The sequence below is a fragment of the Eumetopias jubatus genome, unplaced genomic scaffold (genome assembly GCF_037043125.1).
Source record: "Eumetopias jubatus isolate StellerSeaLion01/CBP00866 unplaced genomic scaffold, mEumJub1_p1.0 scaffold_4, whole genome shotgun sequence".
Taxonomy (NCBI): domain Eukaryota; kingdom Metazoa; phylum Chordata; class Mammalia; order Carnivora; family Otariidae; genus Eumetopias; species Eumetopias jubatus.
Window position 1 is genome coordinate 61663081 of NW_028274810.1, and position 14729 is coordinate 61677809.

At 35.4% G+C, this 14729-nt stretch overlaps 1 protein-coding gene across 1 annotated transcript in view; it reads right to left on the minus strand.

Annotated features, from left to right (window-relative positions):
• Positions 1-14729, minus strand: part of PRKAA2 (protein kinase AMP-activated catalytic subunit alpha 2) — a 69560-nt gene that overhangs the window by 2392 nt on the left and 52439 nt on the right. The window contains exons 4-7 of the mRNA XM_028106849.1: positions 13709-13853; positions 12207-12294; positions 10572-10796; positions 787-1291 (exon numbers count right to left, since the gene is read on the minus strand). Of these exons, the coding sequence (XP_027962650.1) occupies positions 787-1291; positions 10572-10796; positions 12207-12294; positions 13709-13853 (963 nt within the window). The remainder of the gene's footprint in view (positions 1-786; positions 1292-10571; positions 10797-12206; positions 12295-13708; positions 13854-14729) is intronic.

A 14729-nucleotide genomic window follows, 5' to 3' on the forward strand; every position in this document is an offset into this window, starting at 1 on the left:
CATTTCATGTACAAATAAAATGGAAATGACAGATGTTTCAAACATGTCAAATGAATATATACAGGGTATATCTGAACATTTTTAAAAATTCTTCCTTTAAAAATACATTCATAATCCTCAAGAAAGGAACAAGAGTGAAAAGATATCTGAAATGAGAAAAATGCTTTCCCTCCCACATATACTCAAATAGAATTGCAATGAATTTGAGCACTATTTAAAAAAAAAAAATTGGGGGCTAAGAGTAAGAAAAATATACATAACCAAGGATTAAAAGCACTAGCCAAATAAAAGATTTTTTTAACCTAGAGAAAGGTACTTGTTGATTGAATAAATATGTCCTGATGGTATCATTTGTATTGACCCCTAGCTGTATAGCTAGTGGGAAAAAGAGAGAAAAGTAAAAACATAGCATCTTCAAAGACACATGACTTTTTATTGCTATGATGCAGGTGGAAATAGGTGGACTATTTTCTCAGGTGATTTCAGGTTGAATACTTTCTGTTTCTTGGCCAAGAATGCTAGACTCAATAAAAAAATATTGTAGGTCCTCAGCATCAACAATTCTTCATGCTTTCAGAATTTTGTTTAGTATTGAATGCACTTGGTATTAATGGAAAAATGGGGTTTATGATTCAGAAGCATCAAGACCACTAAATTTGTATCTAAATCAAAAACAACTTTTTTATTGACCTAAGTACTCAACTCAGTAGATCAGAGCAGCTTACTATACAAAAAAACAAAAAAGCAAACTTTTACAAATGATCTTAATATACTACAATTTCCTACCTTCCATTCAAAATCCAGCTGCTTCATAGCTCGGTAGACTTCAGCCATAATGTCATACGGTTTGCTTTGACTTCTGATTCCAAGATGCCACTTGGCTTTTTTCACAGCTAAAGATTTGGGCTTAGTTGTATTCAGTGCATCCAATGGACATCTCGCTTTAGGGCTGTCTGCTATAAGAGGTGGCATCCTTTCTGGATGAGGTTTCAGGCCTGGGGGAATATGCATGGTACTATCATCCATAAAAGAACCAGTTGGGGGACTAGAGGCGAGGTAGAACTCACTGGCTTGGTTCATTATTCTCCGATTGTCAATGATAAGATGATAAGCCACTGCAAGCTGGTCTTGAGGGTCACCACTATATAAACTGTTCATTACTTCTGATTCTGTACACTCAAATTTTTCACACACTTCTTTCACAGCCTCATCATCAATGACGTTAGCATCATAGGAGGGGTCTTCAGGAAATAAGTAACTGGGCAAATCTTGTTTAAACCATTCATGCTCTCTAGGAAAAATACCACAATACACTATTGTAAGAACATGCTTTGGCAAGTCCCAAATAATTTAGACATGGGGCAATAAAATATAACAGAATCAGAAAGACTTGTTCTCTGTGTGACCCTGGATAAGTTAATTAACCCCCACCCTTGAATAACTATGATTATTCAGACTTGGGTATTTGGCTGACATTTTCTGAAAAATTAGTAAAATGAGCCTATCACTTCAAAGGAAACAACTGGCAGTACTTTTTTGCCAATGATAAAGTTCAACCTTTCAAGCAAAGTTTTAGAATTTTATATAATTTGTATCTGCCTCCATGAGTTTGACAGCTTCCTACTACTCAAAGATTCTCTAATAACTTTATAATGATAAAAATCAACATGATTTCTAATACTTTATAATGAACATGTCACCAATTGGAAAATCTTTTTAACTCAATAACCCGGTTATTTTCAAAATGACCAATGCATGATGTTTCAGAATCATACACGGGTAAAATATCCACAAAACACAAAAAAACACAATGGATTTTAATGTAATAAAGTACAAAAGTACACCGAGATGTTTTCTCATTTGATACTGTAACTAACAAGTTAAGCTTTGGCTTAATATCAAAGAAGAATATCCACAACTATCTGAAAGACTGTTAAAATGTTCCTCCTTTTCCAATCACTTATTTGAGTGGTGTCAGATTTTCCTCATAGACTGCAACTAATACAACATATTGCAACAGACTGAATGAAGAAGTAGACTAAGAACCTAGCTGCTGTCTCTGAGTAAGGCCAACACTTAAGAGAATTTGAAAATGTAAAATAATACCACTCTTGTTACCATTTTTTAGGTTATTTTTCATAAAAGATATGTTATTTAGATTAACAATGTAGTAGCTTTACTGCTATTTTTAAGTGAATTAAGTGTTTTTTTTAAGTTTCTCAGTTTTAATTTCTTATATGATAAATATTAATATAACCTCATTAAAAAACACAACTCTTGGGAGGCCTGGGTGGCTCAAATGGTTAAACGTCTGCCTTCGGCTCAGGTCATGATCCCAGGGACCTGGGATCGAGCCCCACATCGGGCTCCTTGCTCAGCAGGGAGCCTGCTTCTCCCTCTCCCTCTCCCACTGCTCATGCTCTCTTTATCTCTACGTCTCGAATAAATAAAATCTTTAAAAAAACAAAACCCACAACTATTTGGAATCCTCAATTTTAAGACTTGTAAAGGAGTACTAAAACCAAAAAGTTTGACAATCAGTCTCCTAAATCTTATTTTCTCACACTCCTGGGCCTTTGCACTTGATGTTACTATTGCCATCCAAGAACTTCCCACCCCTTTTCATCTAACATGTACTATTCCTTCGAGACTGCACAAGCATTGCTACATGGTAGAACCAGGCACCCTCTAAGCTAAATTCAGATCAATATATATTTTGCTTGAATGCTTTCTATTGACTGATTGTCTCACTTATGAATATTAACTAAGGGTATAGTGGCAAAAAGACACTCCTCCTCACAGAGATTATATCCTAAGCTAAATACAGATAAAACAAATATTCACAAAAATAAATATATGGTTTCAAATATACAAATATGAAAATCCTGTGATAAAGATTATAAGAGGAAAACACAGGGTAAAATAAGAATATATAAATCAGAATGACAGCCATGTAGTTAGGGAAGCTACTAAGTAATATTTAAGCAGATATCAGACTGATTAGAGGTCAGGTGGGAGCAGAGAGCTAGGAAACAGGTATTCCCAGCACAAAAAAACAATGTATGTGAAGACTGAGACAAGAAAGAGTTGTGCCATATTCCAGGAACAGGACTGAGGCCACTATCCTGAAAAGAGGAGTTATAGGTTGGAGGGGCAAAAGCTATCAAATATTTCTGAGAGCTATAGGCTAGAAGAGAGATTCTGGGACTACAATCTATGCTTGATGAAAATCACTGAAAGACTTTACAGAGACGGGGGTGACATGATCTAATTTGCATTCCGTAAAGATCATCTTGCTTGTGATATGGAAACTGAAAAGACAAAAATAATGATGATGTTGATGATACTGGTGAAATAGTCCAAGTGAGAAATTATGGTGTGCCAGGCCCTGAGGAGGATACAAAGATGAATCTTCTACCGCTTCTAGTAGATCTTTCTATTTTAACACTCACACTTTCTTATAGGTGTTGATTTTTTTCTTAATCTTACCCACCAAACTCAGAGCTCCTTGAAACCGGGACCATGCCTTATTCGGCTGTATTCCACTACCCAACACAATGTAAATGTTCAATAAACGCAGAATAATAAATTAATGATATTTTATGTATTTGTCATTTATTTAATGTGTTTATTTCCTGTATCATACTAAGCACCAAAGGCTTAGTAATAAAAATGTGATATATTAATTTTTTCAACAGAAACAGAAGACATTATATATCTAACATTTTAAAAAATATTAATGACAAATAGGGAAGCTGAGCACTTCTGAATGAACTCCAAAAATTCACTCTTACATGAAAGCATTCAGACCACTAGCAAAAATCACCAAAATCAACTTTTCCAGAACCCTGGAAATTAACCAAAAGCCTGCAACAATCTGAGAAGTATTTACTCAAGAAAGTAGCTGATCTCAGTAACAACAGTGAGATCTGAGACATTTTAAGTTGCCCTATATCCATCTCCCTTTCCCTATTTCTATGGTAGCCTTGAAAACCAACAGTCTCACAAAACCAACAGTCTCACAATCATGGTAGCCCAGAAAACCAGCAACCTAGCAACCACTAAGGGGGAGATAGGTTTAGAGTTAGAGCAGAATAGGTTCAGAATTCTCCAAAAGTCCTATCCTCAAAGAACTGTCATTATTTGACATGTCTGGAAGTTCCCTGGAAATCTCCATTTGGCAGGCCTTGTCTTTTTCTGACCTGATTCAGAGTTCCCTCACTGCAAATAACCTTCTCCCCAGGACATTTGTCAAAACAACCAATGGCAACAGTGACATCCCAGCTGCCTAAAGAGGCAGTAAGAGTTGGAGCAAACAAGAAGCTAACCAAAAACCTTAAAATGAAAAGTTCAGGAATAGGAGTTCCACTGAGGTCTTTGAAATACTCTTGATATATTCCTGGGACTCAAGAAGGCCATGCACATATGCAGGGCTGTGTCCTTGCTCAAGAAGACTCTCATTTCTAATCACTGGCTGACTTTGAGGCTCTCTGCTAATGCAGAGTGAAGACTAAATCAGAGTTACAAGCTTCTCTTTGGAACAATGAAGACATACTCCAACATGCACACACAGTCACTCAGCAAAGGCTGGGAGACTTATTAGATCAAGGCATTTAAGGAAAGCTCTAATAATAAGATGACCATTAAGCTAACTAATCAGAGATTTCAGTGGCCAACCATGACAAAGAGTACAAAATTTGTGGAATTAGTTTAGTAAAATCACTAACAAAAGGAACAGCAACAAGAATTACAAACTCAAGGCATACACCCAAAAGAAATGGGAACATGTGACCATAAAAAACTTGTACATGAATGTTCATAGCAACATTATTCTTAAGAGCCCAAAAGTGGAAACAACTCGAATATCCATTAACTGATGGACGGATAAACAAAATGTTGTATATCTGTACAATGGAGTATTTTTAAAGAATAAAGGAATGAAGTACTATACATGCTACACCATGAATGAACCCTGAAAACATGCTGTGTGAAAGTAGCCACACTCAAAAGGCTACATGCTATAGGATTCCATTTATATGAAATTTTGAGAATAGGCAAATCCATAAAGGCAGAAAGATTACTGGCTTCCAAGGGATAAAAGGAGAGGGAAATGGGTAATGACTGCTAATGCGCATAGAGTTTAAGGGAATTAGAAAATGGTGATGACTGTACAACTTCGTGAATATACTAAGAACCAGTGAATTATACAATTTAAAGGGACAAACTTATGGTATGTGAATTATATCAATAATATAAATGAATGTTTAAGAAATGATAAATAGTGGGGCGCCTGGGTGGCTCAGTCGGTTAAGCGTCTGCCTTTGGCTCAGGTCATGATCCCAGGGACCTGGGATCGAGCCCCACATCGGGCTCCTGGCTCAGTGGGGAGCCTGCTTCTCCCTCTCCCTCTGCCTGCTGCTCTGCCTGCTTGTGTTATCCCTCAATCTCTCTGTCAAATAATAGAATCTTTAAAAATAAAAAAATAAAGAATGATAAATAGGGAAATAATCTAAATTTTTATTTCTAATTCATTCACACAAAGGGCCACAATTCTTTACCATAAGAAAATTGCCAATTAAAAAGTCATACTCAGCTTTTGTTTTCAGGAGTCAGTTTCTGAATTAACTCTATCAAGATAAGCAGTAACCAGAATGTTTATGAGGGTTCACCTGAGTCAAAATCAGTTCATTTCCCACGGGTTACTACACAGCCATCAGAAATTAAGTCTTTCTATCACTATTACCTGATACTCAATTTTGGTACTTAAGACTAAATGACTTAAATGAGTTATGGAGACACATGAAAATGAAAACACAATAATCCAACATCTTTGAGATGCAGCAAGAGCAGTTCTAAGAGGGAAATATACAGAAATACAGCCCTACCTCAAGAAATAAGAAAAAGCTCAAATAACCTACACTTGCATCTAAAGGAACTAGAAAAAGAAGAACAAAGTCTAAGGTGAGTTGAAGAAAATAATAAAGATCAGAGCAGAAATAAATGACATAAAAATTTAAAAACAATAGAAAAAAATCAGTAAGGGGCACCTAGCTTGCCTAGTAAGAAGAGCATGTGACTTAACCTTGGGGGTTGCTGAGATCAAGCCTCACAAGGGGTGTAGAGATTACTTAAATAAATTAAAAAAAAAATTCTTAAGTAAAAAATTAAAAAAATCAATAAAATCAAGAGCTGGTTCTTTGAAAAGATAAACAAAATTGATAAACCCTTAGCCAGACTGATCAGGAAAACAGAGAAAGGACTCAAAATCAGAAAAGAGGAGAGGTATCAACACCAAGAAATACAAAGGACTATAAGAAAATATTACCCAAATCATATGCCAACAAACTAGACAATCTAGAAGAAATGGATAAATTCCTAGAAAGATACAATCTTTCAAAACTAAATCAGGAAGAAATAGAAAATCTAAACAGGCCAAATTAGCATAAAAAACTGAATCAATAACCAAAAAATAAAAACCCAGAATGAGATGGAGTCACAGTTGAATTCTACCAAACATTTCAAGAATAGTTAATACCTATTCTCCTCAAACTATTCCAAAAAATAGATGAGGAAGGAAAGCTTCCAAATACATTCTATAAGGCTAGTATTACTCTGATACCAAAACCAGACAAAGACACCACAAAAACAGAAAACTAGCAGCCAATATCCCTGGATGAACAAAGATGCAAAAATCCTCACAAAACATAAGCAAACCACATTCAACAACACATTAAAAGGATCATTCACCACAATCAAGTGGGATTTATTCAGGGAGATGCAAGGATGGTTCAATATTTGCAAATGAATCAACATAATATACCACAACAAAACAAAGAATAAAAATCATATGATCCTCTCACAGATGCAGAAAAAGCATCTGACAAAATTCAACATCCACTCATGATAAAACTCTCAACAAAGTGGGTTTAAAGGGAACATATCTCAACATAATAAAAGCCATATATGAAAAACCTGCAGCTAACATCATACTCAATGGTGAAACACTGAGAGCTTTTCCCCTAAGATCAGGAACAAGAGAAGGACATCCAACCTCACCACTTTTATTCAATATGGTCCTGGAAGTCTTAACTACAGCAATCAGACAAGAAAAAGAAATAAAAGGCATCCATACTGGTAAAGAAGCTGTTAAACTGTCACTATTCGCAGATGACATGACATTATACATAAAAAATCCTAAAGACTCCACCAAAAAACTACTAGAATAAATTCAGTGAAACTGCAGGATACCTAGAAGTCAGTAGCATTTCTATACACTAATAACAAAGTACTAGAAAGAGAAATTAAGAAAACAATTCCATTTACAACTGTACCAGAAATAATAAAATACCTAGGAATAAATTTAACCAAGGAAGTGAACCACTATGCTCATGGACTGGAAGAATTAGTATTGTTAAAATGTCCATACTACCCAAAGCTATCTACAGATTCCATGCAATCCCTATCAAAATACCAACAGCATTTTTCACAGAACTAGAACAAACAATCCTGAAATTTGTATGGAACTATAGAAGACCTCAAATAGCCAAAGCAATCTTGAGAAAGAAAAATAAAGCTGGAAGTTATCACAATCCCAGATTTCAAGATATAATATAAAGCTATAATAATTAAAACAGTGGTACTGGCACAAAAATAGACACATAAACAGAACAGAATAGAAAGCCCAGAAATAAACCTATGTTTATATGGTCAATTAATCTATGACAAAGGCAAGAATTATACAATGAAGAAAAGATAGTCTCTTCAATAAATGGTGCTGGGAAAACTGGACAGCTATATGTAAAAGAATGAAACTGGACCACTTTTTAACATCACACACAAAAATAAACTCTAAAGACCATATCTCTAATATGAGATCTGAAACCATAAAATTCCTAGGAAAAACACAGGCAGTAATATCTCTCATACAAGCCATAATAACATTTTTATAAATATGTCTCCTAAGGCAAGGGAACAAAAGCAAAAATAAACTATCAGGACTACATCAAATAAAAAGCTTTTGCACAGTGAAGGAAACCATCAACAAAACAAAAAGACACCCTACTAAATGGGAGAAGATACTTGCAAATTATATATCCAATAAGGGGTTAATGGTCAAAATATATAAAGAATTTACACAACTCAACAAAAAAAAACAAAAAAACAATTAAAAAACAGGCAGGGCGCCTGGGTGGCTCAGTTGGTTAAGCGACTGCCTTCGGCTCAGGTCATGATCCTGGAGTCCTGGGATCGGGTCCCGCATCAGGCTCCCTGCTTGGTGGGGAGTCTGCTTCTCCCTCTGACCCTCTCCCCTCTCATGCTCTCTCTCTATCTCATTCTCTCTCTCAAATAAATAAATAAAATCTTAAAAAAAAAAAAAAAAACAGGCAGAGGACCTGAATAGACATTTTTCCAAAGAAGACATACAGATTGCCAACAGACACGTGAAAAGATGCTCGACATCTGTAATCAGGGAAATGCAAATCAAAACCACAATAAGATACCATGTTATACCAGTCAGAGTGGCTAAAATAAAAAAGACAAGAAATAATAGTGTTGACAAGGATGCAGAGAAAAAGGAATCCCACACTGCTAGTGGGAATGTAAATTGGTATAGTCTCTGTGAAAAACAGTACGGAAGTTCCTCAAAAAATTTAAAAAAGAAATACCATATGATCCAATAATTCCACTACTGGTTATTTACCCAGAGGAAAAAACATTAATTCAAAAAAATATATGCACTCCTATGTTTTATTGCAGCATTATTTACAATAGCTAAGATATGGAAGCAACCTAAGTGTCTATCAACAAATGGTAAGGGACATGTGGTATACATATACAATGGAGTACTGTGTAGCCTTAAGAAAAGATGAGATTGTGCTATTTGCAACAAAATGAATGGACCTAGAGGGTACTGTGCTAAGTAAAATAAATCTGGGAAAATAAATACCATGTGATTTCACTCATAGGTGGAATCTAAAAAATGATATGAATAAACTAATAAACAAAAAGCAGCATCGGACCTATAGAGAACCAATGGCTACTGGGGGGCGGGAGTTGGGAGGATAGGCAAAATGGGTGAAGGGGAGAGGGAGATGCAGGCTTCCAGTTACAGAATGAATAACTCACAGGAAGCATATGTAATTTTCTTTCTAAGGAAAAGCCAATTAAGTGACTGAGGCGCCTAGCTGGCTAGGTCAGTAGAACATGTGACTCTTGACCTCGGGGTTGTGAATTCAAGCCCCATGTTGGGTGCAGAACTTACTTATTAAAAAGAAAAGAAAAAAAGAAAAACCAAGTACTGTGAACACAAAAGGTTTTTTCCTGCTAAGTGCATTTCCATAACTATAGTTGGTACTAACTTATAATTACACACTTATTTTATGCATGAGGCCTGGAGAGCTTAAGAAAGGCTGGGAGAACAAAACAGAGTACAAATGCAAAAAGAATCAGCCCCTTCTTGCAGTCTAAGAGATTGGCAGCAATCACATAAAAAACCATGTCATCGTTTAAACATTCCAGGAGTCATAGGTCTCTAAACAGCCATTCTGGTTTATGAAGATAAGAGGAGAGATTCTGGAAAGATGGCAAAAGAATGTGTTTGTAAATGAATAACTGATGAAATGTTAGGTAAGAACAAAAAAACCTCTAAGAAACATAACCTGATAAGAGTAGAAGGCAATGAATTATTGTGGCTTGTGTGTGCTATATAAAGGTCATATTCACAGTAACACCAGCCACTGCAAGTTCCAAAGTTTCTCACATAACAAGAAATCCTTCACAGTGCTAGCAGCTATTTTTGGATTCAAAATCTTAACAAAACTTTTAATGCTTTATTTCATCAACCATATGTAAAATACATAAAACTCTGTCTGTATTATGTATAAAATTTATTCAAATAGTTTCTCAACATATACTACATTTGTAGGCCATCTAGCATTGTGTGTACTAAGGTGAGCAAGACACTCTCTCTACCCTTATGGAGTTACAATTTAGGACTGGTGAAACATGCACGAAATAATAATAGCTACATATGAAATGATAATGAAAAAATAAAACCATAAACCAAATGTGGAAATCACAAAAGTGGAAGCAATTAACATTGCCTAGGGGAATCCGAATTGATTTCACAAAGGAGGTCCTATGAAGGCAGAATTTTAAAGGATGAACAGAAATCTGTCAGGTCAAAAAAGTCAGAAATGGCATCAGAGGCAGTAATATAAATTAGAACATGAAGGCATAAAATATATGTTATATTTGAGGAAGAAGGAAAAGCTGAGTGTAGCTGAAGCACTGGTACCAATGGGTGCGGTGGTGAGTGCAGGAGTGAGACCTCAGGAGTAGGAAATGGAGCCTCATGAGGAAGGGCCTCAGAGGATTTGCTACCTCAAGTAAAAAGTATGGGAAACAACCTGAAATATTTAAAAGATGAGTGACATGATCAGGTTTGTGTAAAAAGGAAAGCAAAATTCCTATACAATAAGTATTACAGAGTCTAACATAAAGCAGGCACTCAATTAGTGGTACTATTAATACTATAAAATGTACATAACAGTAATGAAAAGAAGAATCACCTTATATCTTTGATGGTCGCTCGTTTCAGAGGGTCAACCTGCAGCATATGCATCAAGAGAGTGGCAACAGAACGATTGAGATATTCTGGGATATAAAAAACACCCCCTCGGATCTTCTTAAATAACGTAGGTACATGCTCATCATCAAATGGGAGGGTGCCACAAAGAAGGGCATACAAAATAACACCACAGCTCCAAATATCAACTTCAGGACCTGCATACAATCTAAGAAAAAAGATGACAACACAAACCTGGAATGCAAGTGCCACTTTTTCTCATCCACATATACCCTGCTTCTATATACACATGGTATAGACTTGGTGTATATTGATTAGCAAGTCTTTTATGAAGTCCATGGCCACACCCCAACACTCAATGCTTGTTCACCATAGAGAATCGGTCTCAGCAATTACTATTCAAGTTTTCCAAGAGAAAGTGGTACTTTTCTTTATTTGTCACAAACTCACTGAACCTACTAATTGACTAATTAAAAAAATATAAAACTTACTATGGTTGATTTTTTTATGGAAACATCAAAGTAAATGGCCATAAACTTGAAAAAATAATACTATAGTGTTTAGGCTAAACCCTTTTAGCCACAAAACTACAAGAAAAAAAATGCATATAAAATAGAATTTTTATCCCTGACATGCCTATTTTAAAGAGTATTTGAAACATTAAAGTGCCGAACTAGTCCTGCAGGATCTCTTTGACACTATTTGTTCTATATCACATTATCCTGAGTGTGACTTTCATTCTAATCACTTGTTAGGTTAGCTCATGGGACTAAGATTAGCTTTGCTCCACATAACCTATGCCTGGAATATTATTCCTTTTTTCTCTGACCTTTCTGCAGTATTAAAATGCCTCTGATACCCACCCCACTGACAAACTCAAACCTGGGTCTGAGGTAACAAAGTAAATCTTTACAATTCCAATTAAAAGAATACAATCCATTTCAAAAAATTGCTGTCCATCATTTATATCATTTGCTGTACTTGTCCAAAACTCCTATACCTGGCTCCTTGCAATAATACCTTTTCTTTATTTTCTCTTGGAGAATTCTGTTAACTTTTTAAATCAGACATTGGTCACTGTAAAAAAAAATCTTTGGTTTACCACTACAATCTGTATAAACGTTTTTTGAATATACCAATGAGTAAGTTCCAACCTCTACTTATACAGTTTAATTTCATGAAATGACAATACTGTCCCTGAAAAACCTCATTCTTCTAAAGACAAAACATAAAATAATACTTTATTTGGTAACTTACAAAATAATATGTAAATTATTATTTAAGGACTATGTCTGGTAAGAAAATAACGACACTAGCTTGAATTTAACAAATGCTTTCTCTTATCTGTACTTTTCCAAAATGAAGAAAATCAAGATTTGTTTCAGTCATTTTTTTAATGGAAGAACTCCTTAAATATACTCATAACAAAATCTAAACCAAATGTTTAAAAAAATTGTTTCATATACCTATTCTCTCTTCAAAAATGGAAAAATTAAAGGGACAATTTGTTCCTATTATGTTAACAATCTCATCCTCTGAACAGAATATATTTTAATTAAATGTTACTAGAATGAACAAAAGATTATAAAGAGCTTACTCTCCACTGATCTATTATTACCTGCCTGAGATGACTTCCGGTGCTGCATAATTTGGAGATCCACAACTAGTTCTCAGAAATTCACCATCTGACATCATATTAGACAATCCTGAAAATAAGAGTAATATTTACTTTGTGCTATTTTTAAAGGTAGATAAATACATGAAGAAAAATGTCAAGTCTTCAATGTTCTATATATCATATTTTGTAATTATTTTAAAACAGTGGAAAGCACCTGAGAAACTAGAAGACCATTTTAAAGTGCTTACACTCTAACAAAAAAGATAAAGCACATCATGTATGATAGGAATTAAATTCCTTCACTTGGGGCGCCTGGGTGGCTGTTGGTTGAGCATCCTGACTCTTGGTTTCGGCTCAGGTCATGATCTCAAGGTCCTGGGATCAAGCCCCGTGTTGGGCTCCATGCTCAGCGTGGAGTCTGCTTGGGATTCTCTCTCTCCCCCTCTTCCCTGCCCTTCCCTCACCCCCATGCTCTAAAATAAATAAATCTTTTTTGAAAATGTTGATTCACTTCACAAATACGAGGTTATTCCAAATTGTATGAACTTTTCCAAACATAAAAGCATCAAAATATTATATACCCATTTCTACAGTTGAAAGAATGAAAGAGAGACCATTACTTTTTATCCTGTGCTTTCAAAGCCTTTTTAAAAAATCTCTAAGTAGAAATCAGGCTCCAATTTATAAAGATTATGTTCCAAATGCTTTTAATTTGGAAAGCTTTAATTCAACATAGAAAAAATAATCTATGGAACCAAAAATCTAGTTGAACTATCATACTAAAGAGTTTTGCGATTTAGAGAAGGAAGAGAAATAGGGAAACTAGTTTCCTAGTTTTTAGATTAAAGACAAGGTACAGGCAAAAATTTTAAATAAGCAACACTGAACTCTGGCACATTTCCATCTCTCTTTCTATAACCTCTCACTTCCTAATCCTTTTGCCAAACACCCTACTATGGTACTCTTTCCAGGTATGTTTACCCCAGAAAGTGTTTGGTGCATTTAGATTTCATTTTGTTTTTTGTTTCTTTGTTTTACTCCTGACAAAAACTCCTATTCTTTTTAGCACATGGTTAGATTTTACCCTGAAATCCACCCTTGATCCAATCAGAAAGACCGTAAGTCTTCAAAACTGCATGCAATTTTCATGTATTTCTCTTTAAGTGCATTCATCAAGGGAAGTGCCCATATTTTCATTTAGATTTTCAAAGGAGTTTGTGACCCCCACCAAAAAAAAAAAAAAAAAAAAAGACAGTTAAGTTTTCCTTCAGGAAGAAATGCAGATTAAATGGATTTACCTTGAAACTGGCCCTCTAAACTTCTCTAGAAGCATGTGCATTTTTAAAATTGTGTTTAAATGAACAGAACAAGCATTAATCCCTTTTTTTCAAGGTACAAGATTTATAAAGTTGAAACTGCAAGTTCATATTTCTTTAACAGTTGCTACTGACACACTTTAAAAGGCAACTAGTACATTTCTGAACAACCTTGGAGTTACATACCAAAATCAGCTATCTTGGCATTCATGTGAGCATCCAACAGCACATTCTCTGGTTTCAGGTCTCGATGAACCACCATATGCCTATGACAGTAATCCACAGCTGATAGAATCTGCTGAAAGAGCCGCCTTGCTTCCACCTCTTCAACCTAGCAAGTATAAAAGAAGCTGCACTAAGAATATTTGGGACATGTACATAGCAAGAGTTTTAGTTTCATAATCAGCCTAAATGTAACTGAGCAAGCTAATTAGAATCAGGCTAGAATTCTCAACAAATCAGACAAACAAACCAAAAACTTGCATTAGAGTTCAACATGTAAGTTAACAAGGCTCTTCTTTGCTGCTAGGTAGTAAGATTTAATTTTCAATTAATATTACTAAATGTGCACAATGTTTTAGGCAATCAACAAGTAAAACATAATGTAAAACAGAATTAATGTGAAAGTGCTAAGAAAAGGAAATCCTTGAAGCTTCAACATAATGTCATGGAACAGATTTTTCACTCTGAAAAGCACTGACATTATGTTGGCAATTAAGTGGAACATGTTCCCTAAAATCAGTATTTTGAAAGGTTTTTTTTCTTTTTAAGATTTTATTTATTTATCTGAGAGACAGAGCAAGAGAGTAGGGGCAGGGGGAGGGGAAAAGCAGTTTCCCCTCTGAGCAGGGAACCCAACACAGGGCTCCATCCCAGGACCCTGGGATCAGGACCTGAGCCGAAGGCAGACACTTAACCGAATGAGGCACCCAGGTGCCCCAAAAGGTGTATTTTTTTAAAGATTTTATTTTTAAACAATCTCTACACCCAATGTGGGGCTCGAACTTACAACCACAAGATCAAGAGTCACATGCTCCACCGACTGACACTACCAGGCGCCCCTTGAAACGTGTATTTTTTAAGAAAGAAAAGACATCTAAAATTCTGTATCTTTAATTGGGCTTTATTACAGAAGCAACCCAGACTTTGAAGATATCTTTGTGGTTTGCTATTTCCTACTACCCTCTTTTTTAGCTTAGGGGCTTAT